The 24,687-nt window shown below is 52.1% G+C and overlaps 5 protein-coding genes across 5 annotated transcripts; 2 read left to right on the top strand and 3 right to left on the bottom strand.

Moving 5' to 3' along the window:
• Positions 1-295: 295 nt before the first annotated feature.
• On the top strand, positions 296-16,993 carry NCS54_00952500 (Hypothetical protein; the record flags this gene model as incomplete). The annotated part of the gene is made up of 2 exons (XM_053154870.1): positions 296-13,694; positions 13,737-16,993. The coding sequence occupies 2 exons, from the start codon at positions 296-298 to the stop codon at positions 16,991-16,993; spliced, it is 16,656 nt and encodes a 5,551-aa protein (XP_053010845.1).
• A 1,206-nt stretch (positions 16,994-18,199) lies between these two features.
• Positions 18,200-18,736, bottom strand: NCS54_00952600 (Hypothetical protein; the record flags this gene model as incomplete). The annotated part of the gene is made up of 3 exons (XM_053154871.1): positions 18,200-18,295; positions 18,357-18,524; positions 18,587-18,736. 3 exons carry the CDS (start codon positions 18,734-18,736, stop codon positions 18,200-18,202), a joined length of 414 nt encoding a protein of 137 aa, XP_053010846.1.
• A 389-nt stretch (positions 18,737-19,125) lies between these two features.
• NCS54_00952700 (Hypothetical protein) lies at positions 19,126-20,436 on the top strand (the record flags this gene model as incomplete). The annotated part of the gene is made up of 1 exon (XM_053154872.1): positions 19,126-20,436. The coding sequence occupies one exon, from the start codon at positions 19,126-19,128 to the stop codon at positions 20,434-20,436; it is 1,311 nt and encodes a 436-aa protein (XP_053010847.1).
• Positions 20,437-20,569: 133 nt separating this feature from the next.
• On the bottom strand, positions 20,570-21,651 carry NCS54_00952800 (AB hydrolase-1 domain-containing protein; the record flags this gene model as incomplete). Its single annotated transcript, XM_053154873.1, has 2 exons — positions 20,570-21,140; positions 21,194-21,651. 2 exons carry the CDS (start codon positions 21,649-21,651, stop codon positions 20,570-20,572), a joined length of 1,029 nt encoding a protein of 342 aa, XP_053010848.1.
• Positions 21,652-22,300: 649 nt separating this feature from the next.
• Positions 22,301-24,001, bottom strand: NCS54_00952900 (Hypothetical protein; the record flags this gene model as incomplete). Its single annotated transcript, XM_053154874.1, has 3 exons — positions 22,301-23,265; positions 23,316-23,381; positions 23,434-24,001. The coding sequence occupies 3 exons, from the start codon at positions 23,999-24,001 to the stop codon at positions 22,301-22,303; spliced, it is 1,599 nt and encodes a 532-aa protein (XP_053010849.1).
• Between the last annotated feature and the right edge of the window lie 686 nt (positions 24,002-24,687).

Consider the following 24,687-nt stretch of genomic DNA (forward strand, 5'->3'; position numbering starts at 1 on the left):
GAGGCTGGCTATTCTCCCGAGCTACTGGCGGTCAGCCCTGGTAAGACGCTGCGCTGCAGGGGGGCGGGCCGGGTACTTGAGCTGTACCTGAGCCAGCCCAAGGGGTATCGGAGCTGGAATTAGACTCCGAGACAATGTTACTGGTAACATTTTGATCGACGCCTCAAAAGGTGACCAAGACAGGTGCTGAATGATTTATTGCTCTTCTCCCCACTGTGTGTCCTCGGCTTATCATTTTGGCTGCTAAGCATACTACGCTCTTTTCTTTCTCAAGACGGATAGCAACAATTACAACATGGACGCCAGCCATGACGCAAGAGGCCAGGAAACCCACGGGGTGGGAAGCCCTGGCCAGTTACTGCATCACATCTTTGAGGACCAAGTGTCCAAGAGCCCCGAGAGCTGTGCCTTGGAATTCTTTCACCGAGGCCGTCTTACGTACCATGAGCTCAACAACCAGTCCAACTCTCTGGCACGTTTCTTGCGTGAGAAACAACTTCCTGGTAGAGATGTCGTTGCTCTATCCTCGGAAAAGTCGCCGCTCCTCGTCGTTGCGGTTCTGGCCGTTCTCAAGGCTGGCATGGTTTGGATACCACTGCCTGCTGATGCAACAGAGGATCGGGCCCAGTACATCTTGGAGACTTCTAAGGCCGGTCTCATCTTAAACTACACTTCGAATGAACCCCCCATCAGGAGTGACTTGGATGTCATTCACCTGAATGAGATGTATCAAGACGATAACCCCTTACCCTACAATACGACAAACCTAGATCTCGACTCTCGCTCCGAGAGAGATCTCTGTCATATCCTCTTTACCTCCGGCTCAACGGGAACCCCCAAGGGCGTCATGATTGAACATCGAGCTGTGAGGCACAACGCCCTGGAGCTCACCAAGATGTTCAACCTCGACTCAAATACGCGGACCCTACAATTTGCCGCACCTACGTTCGATATCTTTGGACTCGATCTTTTTATGACGTTCGCCTGTGGAGGGTGCCTAGTCATGGCACCCCGGGAACTCATGATGGAAGACATGACTGAGTTCTTGGTTAAGATGAACATTACCTACACGCAATTGACACCAACCGTCATCCAGACCATGGACCCTGAGAGGGTGCCAAGCCTCCGGGTGTTGGCTAGTTCCGGAGAGGCTCTCCCTCAATCATTGGCTGATCGATGGAGGCATAACGTCAAACTGTTGAACGCCTACGGACCAACTGAGACAATTGTCTGCACAGTCGAGGACCTCACCGAAAACAAGGACATTGACGCGACGTGTGTGGGCCGTCAAGTCTCTGGGCTCGATGTACGGCTTTTGGCTGATGATGAAGCGAGATCAGTTCCACTCGGCGAAGTTGGAGAGATTTGCGTGGCAGGTCCTCAACTTCTTCGTGGCTACCTTTCAAGCAAGGGTCAGTTTCAGCCGCCCGAGTGTTACATCGATGGTGCGAAATTCTACCGCACAGGTGATCTTGGACGATCGGAGCTCTCGAAAGCTGGAGTTCGCACCATCAGACTTATCGGCCGTCGGGATGCCGAGGTCAAGCTTCGCGGTATCCGTATCGACCTAGCTGAAGTCGAGCGATCCATCGTCACTTGCTCGCAGGTGGATAAGTGTGTTGTGGTCATGCCTCGAAGTGGGAGTCCTTCTGGGAGTCTCTCTACCTTTGTTGTGTTGAGCAATGTGCCTGATGCATATAACACAGCATCCTCTTTCGCCACAGACCGGATCCAACTCCTTGGATCTTCTAAATGGACTTGCTCCATTCTTGGGGAGGCCAAGAAGGCGGCGTCAAGACAGCTGCCTTCTCTTACCATGCCAAAAATGTGGTGGCCTATAAGAAGGATACCCTTAACCTCCAGTGGCAAGGTCGATCGTTTCCAACTACGCTCTTGGCTGGAACAATTGCAAGAAGACGACCTTCTCGAACTCATCCAAAGCTATGGCTCCCAAGCGTTGGATCATACTCTTGAAGCTAGCGTCGAGGAGCGGCAGTTACAGACCGTATGGGCAGAGGTCCTCCTTCGGCCTGCCTCGGCCATCCCCGTTTCGGACTCTCTGGCGGACCTTGGAGCTGACTCACTCGATGCAATTCGGATGGCTAGCAAGTCAAGAGCCGCTGGGATTGACGTTAACGCCGCCGACATCTTCTCGGCAAAGACAATACGAGAACTTGCCAAGCGTTGCAAGCCAACGGCTAAGAAGCAGACATCAACTTCAGTCACAACGCCACCTCCTTACCGATCATTCAGCCTCCTTTCTCCAAACACGCCCCTGGCACCCTTGATACAAGATGTGGCTGAGATGTGCTCAGTCCCAGTCGCCGATATTGAGGACATCTATCCCTGCACGCCTTACCAGACAGCACTTATGGCCTTGGACATCAAGTGCCCTGGCTCATACATCTGTGCCTTCAGTTGGTCTCTCCGTCATGATGTAGATCCCGCTGGCCTACAACGTGCTTGGGATACTCTGATGAGATCTCAACCAGCACTGCGAAATCGTCTCATCTGGGATGTCGATGAGCAGCAATTCTTGCAAGTCCAAGTCCGACATCGCCCATGCAAGTGGAGCGAGTCTCTCTATGAGGCAGATATGTCACTAGGCTCTGATCTTTGCCGTGGATTGGCCCTCTGGGATGAGAGCCGGCAGCAGTGGACGTTTCGCCTCCGGATTCACCACAGCATCATCGATGGATGGTCCTTGCAGCTGATGCTCAACCAGCTCAAGAGGACATACTTTGATGAAGAGGACAAGACGTTGGACAGCGCTGTCTACTCGCAATTTGTCCAACATCAACTCAGGGAGCGAGAAATGATGCGAAGTGCTTCGGCCCAGTTCTGGACGGAATATCTCGACGGCTACGAGGGTGCCGAGTTTCCACCTGAACCCCAAGATCCTCATCACGATGTCCATGCTACGGATCATCAGTCGCTCACAGTAACACTCAAGCTCCAAGACCTGGCCTCTCGATTCGGCGTGACTCCGGCTGTCATTCTGTATGGCGTCACTGCACTGATACTGGCCACGCACGGTGATACCGAGGATGTGTCCATGGGATTGATCATAGCAGGAAGAGATGCGCCTGTTGACGGAGTGTTTCACATGATAGGCCCTGCCTTTGCATGTGTACCTTTCAGAACTCGCCTTGATCATCAGATGCCGCTGCAAGATTTCTTCCAGCGAGTTCATGCCCAGATCCTTGCCATAAATCCCCACCAACAGTATGGTCTCGAGCACATCAAAAAGTGCGGCCTGGGAGGTGCCACTGCTTGTCAACTAAAGACTCTAATCGTCGTTCAACCTGAAGATGAGCGACTGGCTGGCGAAGGACTCTGGTCCGAGGTTCACGGTCAAACCTCAGGCCTAGCCGATAGTATCCCCTTCTCTCTTGAGTTGGTGCTAGCAGATGACAAGGTCTTGATCAACTGCAACTCGGACCCAGCTGTTCTGTCTCTGCAGCATGCTCAAATGGTTACTGGGCATCTGAAGCGAGCTCTCGAGAGTCTTTCGGGCCTTTCTACTGAACAAACTGTCAGGGATGTTCAAATGTCGCCCGAGAACCAGGATCAGCGCATGTTCGAGTGGATCGAGTCGTATGGACCTGCAGTCGATGTTTGCTTGCACGATCTGCTGAATAGTTCAGCTGATGCCTACCCCGACCATGATGCTATTTACGAAAGCGCATCGGGAAAAAGCCTGACCTTCCGAGAGCTTGATCTGGTCTCTAGCACCCTGGCAACGTATCTCGCTACTTCATGTCATGTGTCACCAAAGTCGATCGTCCCCATCGCCATGGAGAAGTCCGCTCTCGCTATCATCACAATATTTGCAATCCTCAAGACTGGCTCTGCTTATATCCCACTCGAGCCTAGTTGGCCGCTTGAACGTGTTCGAAAAATCGTGGATGATGCAGGTGCCGTTGGTATCGTCTGCTCGTCTGCCCTCGTGGATCGGTATAGGAGTTTGCAACAACAGCTTATCACAATTGATGAGCGATGGACAGATCCAAGCCATGCTGATCCATCTGAGAAAATCCTTCCTCGAGTATCTCCTTCTGACTTGGCTGTGCTGATGTACACATCCGGCAGCACCGGGATGCCCAAGGGTGTGATGCTCGAACATCGAGCGTTGAGTACCAGCTTGACTCATCTTGCTCGCTGTTTTGCCCTCCAAGCTGGTGACCGACACCTTCAGTTCTCGTCTTTTGTCTACGACGTGAGCATTTCGGACATCTTCATCCCTCTGCTGTCTGGGGTCTGTATCTGTGTCCCAACCGATGATGAGCGACTCAATAGACTGTCCGAGACGATACGAAGAATGGAGATAAACTCGGCCACACTTACACCATCAATGACCGGACTCATTGCTCTTGAAGATGCTGACACTCTCAAGACAATCATGACTGGTGGTGAAATGACGAGCCGCGCTCTCATCCAGACATGGGCACCACGGATACGGTTCCTGAATGCCTACGGGCCAACCGAGGCTTCCATCACTACGACGGTGACGGATCCTCTGACAGTGGACTCAGATCCTGGCGTCATTGGTAGAAACGTCACTGGGTGGCATCTGATTCTTCGGCGTGATCAACGCGGCCAGCTCTACGAGGCACCACCGGGCTGCACAGGAGAGATTGCCATTGCTGGACACAGTCTTGCCCGGGGATATTTCCACAACGAAGAGTTGACGGAAAAGAGCTTCGTGAACCTTCCGTCATTGCAAGGATCACAACTCCCATCGCGTGTGTATCTCACGGGAGACATTGGACGTTACGAACAAGACGGCTCTGTTCGCATTCTTGGCCGTCGAGACAGGATGATCAAGATCAATGGAATCCGTGTCGACCCTGGAGAAGCAGAGGATCAACTCAGGAAGCTCGGAGAGCAGTTCTCTTCAACAGTGGTTCAGTGTACCGTTGACGAAAACAAGGTCTCCCGGTTGACTGCCTTTGTCACCGTCAACTCTGATCACGTCAGAACAAACGAAGCCTTCATCCTTCTGGATGAATGCAACTCCAAGTTCCGCGAGATGTGCCGCGAAGCACGGTCTCGTCTACTTGAGCTTCTCCCAGTGGCCTACGTCCCCACCATCTTCGTTCCAGTTCGTTGCATCCCCTCTACAGCTTCCGACAAGGTGGACCTGAAGCGACTCAGAGATGAACTGCAGAAGCTACCATTAGCACCCTTCATCATCACGGCGGACAACAAGACAGATCAGGACACGGCAATCGATGCAGAGTTGGAGACACCGATCGAGCTGGTCTTGGAGAATGTCTTGCGTAAGGTCTTCAACATCACCGGGCGCTTGAGTGCAGCTGCCGACTTTTTCCGGCTAGGCGGTGATTCATTCACGGCCATCAAGCTTGTGAGCGCCGCCAAGGAGAACAACCTGGAGATTACAGTCCAGCAAATCTACCGCCACCCCCGACTCAGAGACCTGGCAGTTGTTGCGCGGTTCAAGAGAGCGACGGCCGTTGAAGCTGAGGTCGAGACGCAGAAATTTTCTCCTTCGACCACTGTTTCTCAAGAGGTATGGAAGGAGATTGAGGACACGCTGGGGGTTACTGCCGACGAGATCGAGGATGTGTATCCAGCATCCCCCTTCCAAGAAGGACTCATGGCAACCTCGTTGAATGGTGCCTTCGGAGACGAAAAGGCAGCTTACCACGCCAAAATGGTCTTCCAACTGGCAAAGAACACGGATACTGCTCTCTTGGCACGGGCGATGGACAAGGTCGCTTCACGGAACCCGATCCTACGAACAAGGCTTGTGTCCACATCTGATGGGCCAGTTCAAGTCGTTCTCAAACACTCGCCAGATCAAAGGGAACAGATGAACACCGATGCTCTTTTCCAATACCAGATTGCCACAGATTCCTTCCAGCATCCCACAAGTATGGTCATCAGCATGCACCATGCCTTGTACGACGCCCCTACACTGCATCTTCTACTCCAGGACATCAACTTCTGGTACAACAATCCCATGGGCGTCAAGCCTTTGCCTGTTCCCTACCGAAAGTTTGTTGACTACCTCGACTCGACAGACTTGGAATCTGCAACCCAGTATTGGACAGAGACTCTCCGTGACGCCCCATTGACACCCTTTCCACCAGTGGGGGACCATGAAGATCAGATACGAGCGACCGAGCACCTGGATCTGAGCACAAGAGTATCTTTGGATCTCTTTCAAAAGTCTGGAATCTCCCCTGCTACCTCTGTAGCAGGTGCTGTGGCTCTGCTCCTGTCGTCCTACAGCTTTGCCGACCAAGTCTGCTTTGGCATGACTCTCTCCGGGCGCGATAACCCTGAACTCGAGGCCGTCATGGGACCTACACTTTCAACTGTTCCAATGCGTGTTCGTGTATCAACTGAGCAATCAACGAACTCTCTGCTTCAAACTATTCAGAGCTCGATTTTGGATATGCGTCATCACCAGCACTTTGGCCTCAAGAACATCATGCGGCTTCCGGAGCAAGGTCCTAAGAACGCTAGTCGGTTTAAGACGCTCCTTGTTGTTCAGCAGTGTCAAGACAGCAGCGATGACCCTCCTGGAGTCATTGAGAAGCTGATGACCAACGAATCCTCGATGTATGTCGAGTATCCTCTGGTTATCATTGCACAGATAAGCTCGACCACAGGATCAGTTGACTTCAGAGTCGAGTTTGATCCCAACTGCGTCTCAGAGATCCAGGCACGACGATTCATTCAGCAGCTGTGGAAGACAATGGGAGAGCTTGCATTTCCCGACCGTCTAGCGTCTGAGCTGGATTTGATTAGTTCCGCTGATCTGGCTGATATTGCAGCATGGAAGCCTTCACCTCCCGAGCCCCCGTCTCGAAGCATCTGCCAAATGTTTCAAGACATCGCTTCACGACATCCCGACCTCCCAGCCGTCGAAGCTATCGTAGGCGAGCGACTTGATACGGTGCAACGGATGACGTACAAAGAGTTGGATGGCAATTCCACCGTGCTCTCTGAGGCGATTCGTCGACGTGCCCCCAACAGCGCGCGAATCGTTCTCTGCCATCACATCCCCTCACTTATTCTTACGGGCATGCTGGCAGTCTGGAAGGCCAACAAAGCGTTCACAACTATGGATCCATCTCTGCCGGTCGAACGCAGGCATGCAATTCTCTCTGAGCTTGGAGAGGATACGGTCGTCCTAACGGATTCTTCTGAAGCCCAGAGCTTTGCCCGTTATCACACCTGCATCCTTGACGAGATGTTATATGAGGCTGATGGGAGCCACGTTGTGTCAAGCACCCACAGCCTTTCAGATTCCGCCTATGTTTTCTTTACCTCTGGAAGCTCCGGCACACCCAAGGGAGTTGTGGTAAGGCACTCGGCCATTGCTTTGTCTCTCTCAGATGTCAGCGCAACAATGGGGCTGGACAACACAACCCGAATGCTTCAGTTCGCAACTTGCACATTTGACACGAGCCTTCTGGAGATCTTTGCGACTTTGATTTCCGGGGGTTGTGTTTGCCTTCCTGCACCGAGTCAACGTCTTGATGGAAACCTTGGTCACGCAATCAACCAACTGCGAGCGAGCCACCTGGTTCTCACACCGACCGTCGCCGGGCTTCTCTCACCCCAAGAACTCCCTGGTGTCCAGTCATTGATGCTCGTCGGAGAGCCCCCTTCGAAGCAACTCATCGAGACTTGGTCTGAGAGTCCCATTCAGGTGATGAACGGCTACGGTCCCACGGAAGCCAGTGTGCACACATCGACAAACGCAACATTGAAGCCCAATGATCCTCACAACATTGGACGAGCAACTGTTTGCAACCTTCTTCTCGTGGTACCAGATGAGCCTGACAAGCTTGCTCCTATTGGGGCCATTGGAGAATTGGTCATCTGCGGCGAGACCGTGGCAGATGGTTACCTCAATAACCCCGAGCAAACAAAGGAAGTCTTTGGAACAAATCCTCCTTGGGCCACATGGACAGACACAACTTCTACAGCCCGCTATTACCGTACGGGCGACCTGGCACGTTATGCCCCGGATGGATCCGTCATCTACATGGGTCGGAAGGACCTGCAGACTAAGATCCATGGGCAGCGTCTCGAACTCTCAGAGATCGAGTCTCATATCAGGAGATCTGGTCACTTCACAGACTGTGTGGTGGAAGTGCTGCCCTCCGCAACACTTGTGGCGTTTGTTCTCACCAGTGAGCTTGGAACTGGTGTCTACAACAACCCTCTGCCAGCGGGCCAAATAGACGAGGCAGCTCTGAGTCAAACACAGAGCCGCCTGCGCTCAGCTCTTCCAGAGTACATGGTTCCCACTGTCTACGTTCCCTGCGCAAGCTGGCCCACAACGGCGTCAGGGAAGATTGACCGTCGACGCCTACGTGCTGATGTCGAGCCTTCACTGGAAAGCTACAGATTCCAGCAGAAGGGGTCAAAGAGAGACGCTGGGACAGCAGAGCAAAGGACTTTGTTTTCGATTATCTCTGAGGTCATGTTGATCACGGAAGACAAGATTGGCCTGGACGACTCCCTCTCCTCGTTGGGCGGTGACTCCATCACCATGATTCGCATACTTGCTCTTGCTAGGCAGCGCAACTTGGATATTGATGGAACCAATATCTTTCAGTCGACCACTCTCGAAGAAATGGTCAAGAATTCAAGTTCAAAATGGTTGGTGCACACTGGTGAGGGTATTGCTGCCCCCACGCCATTCTCTTTGGTTCCTTGGATGGAAGAGTGTGCCCTTCGCTCCAAGGTTGCTACCCAGTGCCATGTTCCCATCGAGTCGATTTTGGACGTTTATCCCTGCACTGCCATGCAAGAATCCCTCATGATCGCATCTGCCAAGACACGAGGTGCCTTCCTCAACCAGGAGGTTTTCCGAGTGCCCGCTGAGACATCAATCGACAACCTCCTTCAAGCTCTTCGAATTCTCTGGCACCACCATGACATTCTGCGAACTCGGATCGTCCTGGACTCGGACTATCGGGGTCTGCAGGTTGTCATTCAGGAAGATGTGGACGTGCGTCAAATATTCTCAGAGAGCATTGATGATTTCCTGCAGGAGGATAGTCTTACAGCCTTTGAGTATGGAGCAAAACTTTCCCGATGTGCAATCATCACCTCAGGCTCATCCTCGTATCTTGTTTTGTCCCAGCATCATGCAATGTTTGATGGTTGGTCTATGAACCTTCTGAAGGACGAGGTACAGAAACTGTATCGCGACCCAGACGCCCAGCTTCTACCAAACCAGGCGTATTCCTCATTCGTCCGCCACTCCCTGGATCTATACAATAATTCTGAAGCCCAACGTTTCTGGAAGACTCAGCTCGCCGACATCCAACTTGGTTCACTACCCCAAGTGCGACCCAACGAGACGTTTGCTGCCAACCGAAAGCACATTCTCACCGTTGACTTCACCAACAAGTGTTCCCACACGCTATCAACTCTGGCGGAAGCTGCCTGGGGTATACTTCTGGGGCGATACTTTGACTCTGAAGATGTCTGCTTTGGTATCGTTCGGTCCGGACGAACGGTCCCTGTTCCGGGAATTGACACGCTCATTGGTCCTACTCTTGCAACCATTCCCCGTCGCTTGCGTCCAGTGCGGGAGCACGGAGTCCAATCCTATCTACAGAAAGTCCAAGGCGAGGCCATCCGATCCATGCCATGGGAGCAGTACGGTCTGTCGAATATCCGGAAGATTGACGACGACACCTTGCAGGCCTGCAATTTTAGCTCCATGCTTGTCGTTCAACCACCGACTGTTGAGAACACGGAAGCTTTGCTGATACCTGAGGACCACTTGGCCAAGGGCTTCATCGATTCGGATTGTGTCATCGTCGATTGTCGGCCGACTGGAGACGCCAAGATTACAGTCACCATCATTTACGATGACCGTCTCATGTCCGGTGACGATGCCCAGTGGATTGCGTACCACTTCTCTCAGACACTTGAGCGGTTGAGCTCGGGTCAAAGCACTACCATTGGCCACTTGGACCTCTCTGGACAACAGAGGCTGGATCAAGAGTTCGATTGGAACAGCACTGAAATTGACGCCTGCCACCGACTCGTGGATGAGGTTTTCAGCGAGAGAGCATCTCAGTGGCCCGACCTGCTCGCGGTTGAGGGTCCTGATGCCAGCCTCTCGTATCAGCAGTTGGAAACCTTATCGTCTGTTGGGGCATTCAAGCTTCGGTCTGAGCACGGCGTACGCCGAGGGGATCTCGTGCCGCTGTTGATGAGCAAAGAGGCGGCCATGGTCGTCGCGATGTTCTCTATCCTGAAGGCTGGAGCAGCCTATGTCCCTCTTCCATCAGATGTTCCGCTGGATCGTCTACGCTTCATCATAGGAGAAACTGATTCCCGGTTGGTGGTGACTACAGCCAATTACGACCATTTGGCTCAGGACTTGTCACTTCCAGCCGTCACTTGGGACGTTGCGCAGCTCCAGAAACAATCTTCCCAAGGGTCCACCAGTGGCAACGCTATAGATGACAGTGACGATTCTCGCTCTTGCTCAGATCTTGCCTACCTCCTCTTTACTTCTGGTAGTTCAGGAACACCAAAAGGAGTCATGATTGAGCACTCGGCTTTGGCGACGACTGTCCTAGTGAACGGCCGCCATCACACAGGCTACCAAGTGGGAACGCGCACCCTCTCCTTTGCTGCCTACACATTTGATGTCAATGTCATCGAGGTCTACATGACACTCCTTCACGGCGGTTGTCTCTTCATCCCACCCGACGATCGACGACTCGGAGACCTCTGCGGCTACATCAATGAGAAGCAGATCGAGTTCGCCTACTTGACTCCGACCACGATCCAAAGCTTGGTTCAATCACCAAGCCGTGTGCCATCAATCAAGACATTGCGATCCGGCGGCGAACCTCTGTCCAAGTCAATCATGGAGACATGGAGCCAGAGTGTTCGACTCATCAACTCGTACGGCCCAACTGAGACGTGTGTCGACGCGAGCCAAAACCCAACAGTCACGGCCAACAGTGATCCCAACAACATTGGATTTGCCATTGGAGCTTATCTTTGGGTCGTCGACCAGGGTGACTACACGTCCCTCGCACCTATTGGATGTCCGGGAGAACTTTTGGTCTCTGGACCTACTCTGGGCAGGGGATATTTCAAGGATGAAGAACGCACACAAGCAGTATTCATCGATGGGAGCAACTTGCCATGGGCGAAGCCGGGGTATGAACGGTTTTATGCAACAGGAGACATTGTTCAGCGGAATGCCGATGGGTCCATCACATACATCGGCAGAAGAGATCTTCAAGTCAAACTCAACGGCTTCCGCATCGAACTCGGCGAGATCGAGTACAACATTGAACAATGCCCATCCGTGGCCTCTGCCGTGGTTGACAAGATTAGACTACAAGGTGGTGTCTCCGATGCTCTTGTGGCTTTCTTCACTTTGACCGGGGAAGAGGCTCGCCAAGAGGAGCTTCTTCTGCCTGTGTCTTCCAAGATCCGCGCCATCATTCAAGACGTCCAAACGCGGCTTGACGGCAAGCTACCTCCCTACATGGTTCCACGAGCCTATCTACCGCTTTCGCGTATTCCACCTACCCTAAGCGGGAAGACGGATCGGAAGTTGCTACAACAACTGGGAGCCCAACTGGCTCCGGATCAGATGCTTCTGTATCAAGGCTCTTCGAGTGTGGTTCGAGAGCCTTCAACCGTCTTTGAACGAATCTTGCAAGGACTGTGGGCTCAGGTCCTCAAGGTCGATCCGAAGCATTTGGGGCTGGATACCCAGTTTACTCGCATTGGCGGAGACTCGCTTCACGCCATCAGCCTGGCTTCTCTGTGCCGCGGCGCTGGACTCAGACTCGAGGTTTCGGACATTTTGCGAATGCCACAACTAGAGCAAATGGCCAGGCATTTGGAAAGGAATCAGTCAAAGCCCGATGCCGTCGAGCGAGAGCACAAGAGCCAGACCGCTGCTAGGCAAAAGTGTGACCCTGAACTGATGGCTCAAGTCTCTCAAGCCTGCAATCTCTCTGTTAGTGACATTGAGGATGTGTATCCATGTACACCAACTCAAGAGGTACTCATGGCTGCAACCGTGAGGCAACCTGGAGCGTACATCGACCACAGCATGTTCTCTGTTCCCTCATCCACGGATCTTCACAAACTCCGAGCCTCGTGGGACATTGTTCATCAGTCCAACCCCATCCTCCGGACTCGAGTCTGTTCCGCCGTTATGGACAATCGGGTCCAAATGGTTCAAGTCGTGACGCGCCGTCCTGGCGAGTGGATTGACTCTGATATTGAAACCCCGGAGATGGGACTTGGAACGTCCTTGATGAGGTATAGGCTTCGACCTTCTGAGAACGGCTTCATCTTTGAGTTTTGGAGGCATCACTCCATCTTTGACGGCTTCTCCTCGGCAGCACTCTGGCAGGATCTTGAGCACGCATTCGCATCATCTGCACCACCCAAGGCCAGGCCCTCCTACCGCAATTTTGTCGATTTTGTGCAAGGTGCGGATAAGGAAGAAGCTGCCACTTTCTGGCAAACCCAGCTCGAAGGACACCAACGAGAGGCTTTCCCTGCTATTCCTTCTCCAGATTATGCCCCCGAAGCCCACTCCGCAACAAGTCAAACACTGGAGAGCACTCTGAGCTGGACTTCTGACAGTCCCTTTTCCTTCGCCACCGTTGCCCGAGCAGCATGGGCCGTCATCCTTAGCATGAGGAGCCGCACTTCAGACTCGGATGTTTGCTTCGCTGCCACAGTATCTGGTCGTACTGCTCCCTTGGAAGGCATTGAAGACATTGTTGGTCCGACTATCACCACCACACCCGTGCGCTTGCAGTTCAACCTCGACGACACCGTTTCTGACCTTCTGGAGCATGTTCATGACCAGTCCTTGTCAATGCTTCCTTTCGAGCACTTTGGCCTAGGTCGTATCCGACAGATCAACTCTTCGGCCCGCGACGCCTGCGCAAGCGTGAACTTATTGGTCGTGCAACCAAGCCAACTAGCAGATGGAACTTTACCTCTCGGTTTGAAACGGATGGTTGAAGAAGAGGCCGTTGATGGACTCAGCGAGCCATTTGGCCTCGTCATGGAGTGCAGTCACAACCCAATCACTGATCAACTTTCTGTCTCAGCTGCCTACGATCGCTCGCTGCTGACAGCACATGAAGTAGCCCACATCCTTCAACAGTTCCAACAGATGATTGGTATTCTACATCGTGGTGCTTGTGGAGCCTCATCCATCCGCGCCGCTCAGTGGGAACTGGCGGAGGGGGCTGATCTTGAACGGACAATCCGATGGAACTCATCTGAAGACACCTCTCCCCCAACACAGCTCCACAAGCTGGTCGAAGAAACCGCGAAGCGGTACCCCCATCAGATGGCAATTGACTGCCACGATGGGCAAATGTCATATGCAGAGCTTGTCGCGGCTTCGGAAGCTCTGGCGTTCCACCTACAGGACGAATATGGTGTGAGACCAGGTCATTTCGTGCCCATCTGCACGGAAAAGTCACGGTTCATGATCATTTCCATCCTCGCTGTCATGAAAGCTGGAGCAGGCTACGTTCCGCTTGACACGAACCATCCCGAGGCACGCACAGAGCTCATTCTCAACGAGATTCAGGCCAAGCTTGTCATTGTGTCTCCTCTGCAGGGTGCCCGCAAGCAATTCCCAATTCAAACACTAGTGATCAGTCCGGAGCATCTACAAACTCGAGGTACTCGTACAAAGCTGCACCTTTCTTCTCCCGATGATATAGCCTATGTCATCTTCACTTCAGGCAGCACTGGGACCCCCAAGGGCGTTGTCATGGAACACAAAGCCGCCAGTCGAAGTATTCTCGAGCATGCGCAACGCTATCAACACGCCAGTCAAGGCATCCGACGCCGCTCTCTGCAGTTCAGTTCCTACACATTTGATGCGAGCGTGGTAGACATTTTTGCTGTCCTCGCATCTGGAGGCTGTGTCTGCATCCCCTCTGAGAGCCAGGGCGTCGATGTTCTCGAGAGCTTCATTCAACAAAAGCATATCAACTTTGCCGATCTCACTCCCACCGTCGCCAATCTACTGGAGCCCTCCAACATGCCCAGCCTGAAGACCCTTGCTGTTGGAGGCGAGATGGCCAACCGTGCACTGCTACGCAAATGGACGGGCCCCAGTTCACCAGTTGAACTAATGCTCAACGCCTACGGTCCCACTGAAGCTGGTATTGCATGCGCCATGGGCCAGCTCACGGCAACTTCGGCAGTTGGCCAGGTTGGGAGGCGATTGGCCGCTGGACTCTGGATTGTTGATGACCTTGACCACAACCACCTCGTCCCTATCGGTTCCGTGGGAGAACTTGTGGTAACGGGCTCGACTCTTGCACGTGGGTATCTCAACGATCCAGAGAAGACAAGCGCAGCGTTCCTGGAGAATGCGTCTTGGCTAGCCAAGGTAGGTGAGCAGCGGCTTTACAAGACAGGTGATCTTGCCCGGTTCGGTGTCGACGGGCATGTTGAGATCGTTGGCAGACGAGAAGACATGCAGATCAAGTTCCGAGGACTCAGAATCGAGCTTGGTGAGATTGAGACGGCAATCGGTGCCTCGTCTTGGGCGAAGCTAATCCAGCGTGTCGCTATTGCCAAAATGCACCGCGATGAGATTCCGATTTTGACAGCCTTCGTCCAACTTGACGGTAGCCACGGAGGCCCCATCGAGGGATCCATCTTTTGCTCGCCGTCGGAAGATTTCCTATCCTTCGTTGCAGCCACTCAACGGGACCTTCTAAAGCAACTACCGGAGTACATGGTACCACAGCTCTGGCTTCCGGTCTTCACCTGGCCTTTGATGGCATCGAGCAAGACGGACCGCAAGAGACTCGTGGCTGAAGCTGAAGGCCTTACTTCGAAGCATGTGTCCGATTATCAACGAGTGGCCCCAGTCAAGGATCAAAGCACACCCTCGACAAAGCTTCACGAGACGGAAGAGGCGATCAAGGAGGCATGGCTTCAAGTCTTACACAAAGATGCTGACTTTGACATCCAACCTCAAGATGACTTTTTCCGACTTGGAGGAGACTCTTTAACGGCCATCATGCTCGTTGCCGTCTTGCGACGCAGCGGGATCTACATCGCCGCCCAAGATGTATTTGCTGAGAAGACTCTTGCCGGTATGGCTGCTCGTTGCCGTGGAGCTACTACGCGCCGTCGAAATGCCTCGGAGAGCCCCGATAGGTCTCCAGCCACGCCTGGCTCTTCCCTCAAGACTCCTCTCACGGATGATTCCTCTGAGACCTCCCCTTCATCGCTAGACATATCACATGGTGTCCGGTCCAGAAATGTGATGAAGCATGTCAACCTCAAGTCAAGTTCTAGTCGATTCCCAGTCGACCTAGAAATGGTTGAGGTGGAGGCCATCTACCCAGCATCTTACACCCAGACGACGTTCCTGATCGAAGCACAGAAATGGCCACGCTCGTACTACGCATGGACATTCTTTGAGTTAGGCGATGTCGTTGCGCCCAGCCACGCGCAAGCCGCTTGTCAAACATTGGTTGACCGTCATCCCATCTTGAGAACCAGCTTCCATCTCAAACACGGCCGATGCTTCCAAGCGGTACATACCACGGGATCCAGAGTTGACTTCAAGGTCATGATGTCACAGAGCCTACCAGATAAGATGTGCTCCGTCATCGACAAGGACATCGATCAACCTGTTCGATTCGGTCAGATCCCCACGCGGTTCAGACTCTTGATCGACCCTGAGAGCGGAGTTCGAACAATTGCCATGGGCCTATCTCATGCTCAATACGATGGCTTTTCACTGACAACTATCTTCAACGATCTCCGGTCAGCCTACTGCGGCCTCCTCACTGGTCCTACTGCTTCACCAGGCTACCATCGTTTCATCCAGCATACACTTGAGCTTTCCAACGAAGCGACGGACACCTTCTGGCGGGAGCTGCTACTTGACTCCACTTTGACTATGGTTTCTGACCTGCCCCTATCAACGCAACAACCTGTCATGAGCGACAGTTGGATGCAGACCATCCCTTTCCAGTTCAAAAAGCCCCATCGCGTGGGTTACAATTACGGAACACTGCTGAAGGCTGCCTGGGCTCTCACACTATCGGCTGTCTCTGGATCAACTGATGTGGCATTCTGGAATCTTGTTTCTGGACGGTTCGCGCCTTTCGAAGGTGCGCAAGAGGTCGTTGGACCTTGCATCAACTTTGTCCCCGTTCGAGTCCGGTTCAACGCGAGTCAACTTGTGTCGGATCTTGTCGGCAGCATCCACAAACAGCAGATCCAGAGTATTCCGTTTGAGGCTACACCAACCAACCGCATCATCAAGCAGGGTCAGTGGCCCAGATCTTCATCGAGCCTCGGTACAATCTTCCAGTACCAGAACATTCCGGATCCCAAGGAGCCTACGGTTGCGGCCAACACACCGTGGACAATCAAGGGCAGTGCCGTTTATGGCGGTGGTCTTTTGCAGTCCGGGGCATGCTGGCTGTTGGCATGGCCAGAGAAAGACGGGCAATCGTCATTCCGATTCACCTACAGTCCCCAGACTCTCTCGTCGACCGCAGCCAAGTCTCTCGTTGGCACATATCTCAGTCTTGTTTGTGCCATCAATGATCTGCCCGAACAGACGGTGGCTTCCATCCTGCACCCCGCATCCAAGCCATTATCGGCTCGGGCACCAGAGCCCCTTCAAACACAACACTCTGCCACCGAGATCACAGGCTCGGCACAGTCCATGTTAACTCAAATTGAGTCCTCTTGGAAAGAAGCTCTTGAGATATCACACCCCATCGATCTCGATCAATCGTTCTTTGACTTGGGTGGAGATTTTCTGAAGGCAGCCGAGCTGGCAGGCCATTGCGAAAAGGCGGGTTTCGACTTGAGGATGCAGGATTTTCTCGACTTTCCCACTCTGCGCCTTCAGATACTTCTTCTGTTGGGTCATGTCTCCCGTCCAGAACGAACAGTGCCGAAGTTGGAGTTCCGATCCGCTAGTGAGCTTTCTTAAATCCGCTTTTGTGTATATTTTCAACCTAGTTTTTTTCGCACATTTGGTTGTCTTTTCGGTTATTGGCGAGATAGATGGCTGGTCTAATATATTCAGTTGGGATTTCGATTCAATTCGGCTTAGATTCGGTTTGTATTTAATTTAGATTTGATTAAAATTCGATTCACATTCGAATTTCAATGCCATGTGCCTCTTTCTTAGCACCCCATTGCTTACTTTTCGTCTCCCAGACACTCCACCCCGCCTTCAAACAACGGCTCACCATTCCGGAGCTAAGATAGCGGGATCGCTTGACGCCTCCACCGCTTGCGTGCCAGAACTCACTCAGGCCCATCGTGGCCATAATTAGTTCTGCCAGCTCGAGCAAGTCGAAAGGCTCTTTTCCCTCGCCAGCCCAGGTCTAAGGCAAAACCTTTGCCTTAGCTCTCCCTTCCCCTCTAGTTATCTAAACAACAATCTTAAGACATATGATCCCGCTCTATGCCTCCTCGAAGGATAGGTTCGGAGTGATCATACCGATTATCATACACCTTCTTTCTGTCATTGTCACTAACAGAGTTTTCCAGACCTGAACCTAATAATTGAGCTGGTTTTTAGCTCTCCGATTATTTAAGCCGTCGTTGCCTGCCATAAACTCAAAATCCCTGCTTTCTTCCCCATTCAATCAACGTCACCCCGAAATGGCTACTCGGTATCTCAGAATCAACTATGGATTATTCATACTCTCTAGTCACGCGTGGCGGAAACTAACGGTACTCCCCAGCTATTTAACATTTTCCTCAAATCGCCCGTATATGGAGGCTTTTTGACACTGTCAATATCACTATCTCTCTCTTATCTTCATGTAGAATTTCAGATCATAACATGGCATGGCTGGCCTGGATATTTGAGGCTTCATCATTTAATCCAATATTTTGCGTGGATCTCTGCACCTGTCATTATTTCTCTCTGCTTCGACCATTAACAAAATTGACAACCCATGAACTATCATTGAGCTGAATGAAGTCCCATCATTCCCAACCACTTGTCCTCCGACCACTCACTGTGCTTAACAAGGAAAGGTACGAGTCCCTTCACAAATTCTTTGTTCCAGGCTGCCTGCTCAGAGCCAGCAAACAGCAATGGTCCGGGCACCATCTCGAGAAGCTTTTGCATGTCGGCAATGTCTCGGTCTCTCTTCTCTTCCTTGTACCGCTCTGTGGCGCTCTACGCCTTCAGGGCAACGATATCATCTCTATCGGCCCAGGGCAGCTCGTTGTCTCCCAGCTTGCTGATGATAGCGCTTCGAGGGACGAAAGGGGTCTATATGTATCAATTAGTATTCATCGACATGGATAGACGATGTCTATATTTATAAAATTACGGATTTGATGTTGACAAAGTCAACGGGCACGACGGTACGTGATGAGGGGCATTGGTAGGTCACGCCATGAATAGCCTCCATGTTGAGGCGGAAGGCTGGGTCGACCGTCGGGATTGCTCGCTTCAACGTTCGGGGCTTCATCGGTCCAGTCAACCAGATATCGATATCCTACGTCATGGATGATCCATGATCAGCAATATGGTTTGAGAGCTCGGTAAAGTCAAACTCACGGCAGTGGGACGGTGTCGGGTCAGGTGCCAAAGCGCTGCTCCACCAACAATAACAGCCTTTGAGGGTATTGCTTCATCTCCCAAAATCTTCTTCGCGGCAGCAAAAACGGCGAGAGCGGCAGACTCCAGGGTAGCTTGCTGGACAGTCATGGTGATGGGTTTGGATGGTTTGGGATGGCCAGGATGGATGGGATGGATGGGAGAAGAATTGTGTGCTGATGAGCGCATTGTGCGGTGGTTGACTTGATCTTGTCCCAACATCCCCGAAGTGAGGCAGGAGGTAGCCACGTTGGATGGCACGAGCATCGCATAGGTTGACTAGGTAGGTCTTGCTCATGTGATCATCCATTTCTTCTACTTACTTCTAGACAGTGTCCAATTCTTGACGCAGCAAGAAACCCTAAACCATTGGGTCAGTTGGATCCCAGCAGTATTCTTATCTTTGAAAGTTTCAATCACCTATTTAAGACATCGCTGCAGGCTCAATATTCTCACTTTCACCTTCATTTAATCAGCAATACCTACATAACTACTTCAATATGGCTACTCGACGCATCCTGATCACACGTGGATCATCCACTCTCTGGCAGAGGCCAGCGCCATTTCTCAGTCCCTTCCTCTCTCGTCATGTGATCGGCTCAATGAGCCATCAGATTCACTCCAACAACAGCTCAAAAGCCTACATCCCTCATCACTTGGTTCAGCCTCAGCGTGTTGAGCCATTAGTCTTTCACCCACGCTCCGCGGCCTGGCAGCCTGCTACGGCCGTGAACCCTGGATTGAGTCGCGGAAGCGTTCTAACGACTGCGTCTTGGAATCTCAACTGGTCTGACCCGGATCCTGCGGCCCGGATGCTGGCTTCTCTGGCTCATTTGGAAGAGATACTTGGTGCTGAACCTCAGAACCTTGCAGTCATGCTACAAGAAGTGTCTCCCACCTCTCTACGCGCTATACTTGGGCATCCCTGGGCGCAGCGCAACTTCATTCTGTCTGATGACAAGCCCCCGGAGGTCCCCCGAAAGGTTACACTCGACGCGTCGTCCGTTTTAAGGCAATCTGTTCAGAGAGAGATGTCATACTTCACAATCATGATGGCATCCAAGAATCTACCGGTCACGGCCTGTTTCCGCGCACCTCTTGTGACGAATATGGGGAGAAATGTTCTTGCTATGGATATCCATACCCATACCTTGAGCCAGGAGGAAACAAACAACCACCAAGAATGTGTCCGTCTCTGTACGACGCACCTCGAATCACTCTGGCAAGGCAAGGAATATCGGCGAGGGCAGCTAGCTGTCATATCCGACCTCCTAAAACAGCCCATTCTACCCGGCTCCCGAGTCATCGGAGGAGTAGTAGGAGGCGACATGAATGCAATCGATAAGTCAGAACACAGCTTCCACAAGGAATCACGGGTGGGTTTAGGAGATATATGGGAGGACAGCCAAATGATAGCCCAACAGCGCGGCAATTGTCAACATGAGGAGGGCGGAGGCACCTGGGGCGACAGGTCTTCTCGACATCGAGGCCCGAAGCGCTTCGACAAATTCCTCTACACTGGCGCCATCGAGTCCTTGGCGTTCGAGGATTCGTCGAACTGCTCAGACCGGGTCCGTCGTTTTGGGGCTGGGTTGAAGACTGCGGTTGAAGTGTGGGAGCTTGAGAAAGAGGACATGGAAGTTGTGGAAGGACAAGTCGTGAAGAAACTGCACAAGGAATATATCTCCGAAGAACGTTTCAACACCCTCAAGCAACTGGGATTCTTAGGAAGTTCCAGGGCAAGACAAATGAAGATGGATGCCAGGGTGAGCGATCACTGTGGTATTTTGGCCAGGATCAGGGTTGTCTGATCAAAGGATACGGGCAGTAACCTCTTAAAATGGGCATTCAGGATACGTAGAGCGATTATAACGTTGCAAGGCCTCTTCATATTTCGTATCTTGGTGCCTCGGGAATACCTAAGCCAACATTTCATCCTGCAAGTTACAGATCCCTCAATGCCTTCAGTGCCTCACGTAGCGCAGCTGTAGTCTCATCTGGGCTCTCCAACGGCCAAAAGTGCCCACCAGGAATGAACTTGACCTCCAAGACCTTGGCACGAGGAACAAGGCCCTGGATCTCTTCCAGGTTGAACCATTCGCGCGGTTGGGTTAGGCTATCGTATCCTTGCATGATGACAATCGGGCATTCCCACTTGCCCATGAGTCTCCTGCGTCGGTCGAGCCATTCCTGGTGAAAGGTACTTGCACCATAGTATCGAGGCACGGCCTTGCTGATTCCTTCGTAAGCAAGCTCTTGAGCCACACGCTGCAGGGTTGCAGCTCCATCAGGAATCTCCCGAGCAGTGAACCACATGTAGGCTGTCAGGGCGAGCCGCTGTGGCTCCTCCATAATGCCGTTGTATGGAGCGTGGAGAAACAAGGCATGCTGAGATGACAGAGCTGGGTTGTAGTGGATGAGGTGCTGTTCTCCACGGACGTAACCAAGCACGCGGTCTGGGAAGAGAGCAGCAATGTAATCGCCTTGAACAGTTCCACGATCGTGGGTGACAAGACTGTGGCAGGGGTTATCAGGGCATGCCCAGTGCTACTGTGAAAGGGCACTTACTAGAACTTCTCGATGCCAATCTTGAGCAACATTGCAGCCAACTGTTCAGCCGCTCCTTCGTGCCTGTAATCACCTGGTTCCTTGCTCGACTGCCCATACCCTTTCAAATCCGGAGCGATACAAAAGTAACCATCCTCCGCAAGGGATGCCATGTGTTGATGCCACCCAAACCAAGAATCTGGCAGTCCATGCAAGAACACAACTGCCTTTTGCTTCCCCTCGCTACCACACGTCACATAGTGAAAGCTGACAGTGTCGTAGTCTCCGGGCGACTCCACAAAATGATGGGTAAAGGTGGCACCGCACAAATTCTCAACAGAGTCATCAGTATCGAGTTGCCGAGGGATCAGAGGGCCAAATTCTGCGAGACGTTTCGCCACTTGGTCTGGAGATGGCTTCAGTTCGGACACTGGCTTCATCCGAGGAGGGAGATCGGTGTATGTCAGCTCCTCAGCCATGTTGAGTGAATGATGGGGCGACGAAGATGTATAAGGGTGGTTGTCTGTTGGCAATCTATCTGAGCAGGTCTTAGTATCCTTATATATTCATTATCACTATCGTAAGGTTGTCGCTTCCAACCCGTGCTTTTGTGCTCCTGGTGTTCCAATCCAATCGGCGACTTTCGTCAATCAGAGCGGCTGACGGAGGGCAAATCAATCCCAAAATCCGGTCTCTCATAAACGGATTTGCCTCATGATCTTCGTGAATTCCGTGTCAGTGGCTTGCTCATAAAATCATTCCAGTCAGAGTAGTCATACTTGATTAGATGCGGGCGCTATGGAAGGCCTACGGACACGGACTTTGATGCCGGGTCGGGATTCCGAGAATCGGCCACAAGAGCGAAGATCGGCTTGCAATAACCAATCAAGCCACAGCTACACCCTTTCCTGGTAAAGTATCAATCATATGAAGATTTTCAATGACCCTGTTTTGTCAATGTCGGTGTCCACTTGGTGGCTGCTGAGGACACTCCTATCTAGTTTCAATTGTCACATAGTGTGGGCCCCCGTCTTTCTTCACCCTGACGAAACATCCGTGATAACTTGCTATCCGGTTCAAAATCACCTCAGAGGAATGCTTCGTTTGTATTTCAGATATTATAACTGCTTAGAGGTCCTCTGGATCAAAGATTCGGTCAAACTGCTCTGGAGCGGACGCCTTCACCTTAGCTTGGGCAACGACAGGTTTCGTGCGAGTCAGAACCTTGCCATTCGCATCTATTGCCTCAGCAGTAACAAGCAGATCTCCGCTGACTGAAAAGTCCCGAAGCTCAGCATGAGTTTCAAAACCCTTGCGCTCAAACTCCCCCAGGAGCTGGTCTTGCGACTGTTCGAAAGACCGTGCGTAGAAGCGCCATGATGCTGCCTCAGTGTCTCCGTTCCAAGAAGCATACACATCCAAGCCAGTCTGTTTACTTCGTTTGAATGCAGCAACAGCTGGTTCTTCGCTTGGAGTTCCAGTCCAGTTGGCTCGGAAACCTCGGTAACTTTGGACAAAGATTCCCTCGGGTGCAGAATCCAGGTAACTGTGGAACAAGACCTTGCCGTCCTGATTGAATTCTGTTACAGCGCCGGCCTGGCCCCAGTTGACGAAGAAGTTCTTGTTAGGGAGGATCTGGACGCTGCCTTGAGTGTGGGCAGACAAACCGTCAGGTGCATCAAACGTCTTAAGTGCCCTTGCGGTGCCCTTATTGAGATCGAGCTGAAAGTATCTGGCTCTGGAGAACGGATGGGTCTTAAAAGGAGCTGAATGAGCCCCGTTGTCGAAAAGTGAAATGAACTCGAGACTTCCATCAGGAGAACGGCCTCGGAATCGCGCATGATGTTGGAATGAGAAGCGGTCTTCCTGTGAGATTTGGAACGAAGACCCACCGTGGAAGCCGCCAAGTTGCCAAATGATGTCTCCGCTTGTCCCGTTGATTTTGAAGATGGCGGCGATGTTACGGGCAGACAAGAGATAGTTGCCCTCGTCATCCTTGTCAACGCTGTTGATGTGGAAGTAGTTCCAGGCATCAGTTTCATTCCGGCCAGATCCAGGCAGACCTGTACCAAAGTCCAGAGGAAACGCGCTATCTGGTCGGTTTGTCAGTAAGCATATGCGGAGTGTTAGAACCTCGACTTACATTTTGGGTCGACGTGGTCAAGGCTTTGCCATTCAAACAGGACATCGCCAGTTTCGATATCTACCTCTGCATGAATGGTTAGCCATGGAACAAATCGTCGAGGAGGATCTATACATGCCTTGAAATCCGCCAGAAACAATCCAGTTCTGCGTCTCATCACCTCCCCAGGGCTTCAGAGAGACAACCCTAGGTGTCGGGTTCTCAATCAGTGCCGTCTTGCCATCAACAAGACGGAACTCGTGTGCTGAAGTGAGCCTATGAGACTTGGCCCGGACAACCTTGGCCACTTCATAGTCACTCCCAAGGAGAACATGATAGCCATACATGCGACCATGAGTACCGTCCAAATTGCCCTGGAACGCGCGCAAATATGGCTCACCCTTCCAGGTGTCAGGGACAAAGTTGGCGACCCATCCTGAGTGGTAACCGAGGCCAGACCAAACCAATTCACCATTATCACGGAATATGTAGGCGCCAGGCTGCACAGGACCTTTGTGGCCGTTGGCGAATCCTTCGTACGGGGTGACGAAGATGTATCCCTTTTCTACTGAGTCTCGATCAGCAGGGACTGTGATGTTGAGTCTCGGGACTGCGAGGTCAGGGCGGGAATGGTACTGCCAGTCGGCAACAGCGAAAGATGCCAAGCCAGCGGCAGCCAAGGGCAAAGACCAAGTGATGGGCTTCATGATGATTTAGAAGATGATTGGAAGTGCTCAGGCCAAATATTGAGTTGATGAGTGACTTGCTTTATACTTGAGCAATTGGCATTTGAATTGGTGGCATAGGGGCATCCCCTCATTCGGGGTCATGATACAATCTTGGCCTTGATTACGCCATGTCAAAGTCAGGATGAACCGAAAGAGAGCTTTGCATGTCTCAAAACAACGACCGGTGATGGTATCATCCGTTATCTCCGTACTATTGCCGCCGGGAACGGAAGCGGTCTGGACTTGAAGCCGGCGGATGTTACCCAAGCCGGTCCGTTCTGTAGGGAACCAGGAACTCAACGGCAGTTCTAGGAGTCTTTCCTGGTATGGTCGATGGTCTAATTGATACAAGAGATTTCCCTAGATTTCACCATGGGTGGAACAAGACTAAGCCTAGTCTCGTCGTTGTAAACGTCCCGTTCAAGGCGATTGCTTCCATAGCGAGCGTGACATCCAGAGAATGGCGGCATGCCGATTTTTCTCAATTTATGGTGGTTTATTGTTGAAAAGGTATGAAAAGTGTGGAGAATTTTCGATCGCTAAAAGCTTACGAGAAGAGCCCTCACCTTTCCGTGTAACCCTTCCAGCACTCTATCATCGCGAAGAATTACACATCACTAACTGGAGCGATAACCGACTTTAACTGCCTAGGGCTAGTACTTAAG

This window comes from Fusarium falciforme, chromosome 7 (assembly GCF_026873545.1).
Source record: "Fusarium falciforme chromosome 7, complete sequence".
Taxonomy (NCBI): domain Eukaryota; kingdom Fungi; phylum Ascomycota; class Sordariomycetes; order Hypocreales; family Nectriaceae; genus Fusarium; species Fusarium falciforme.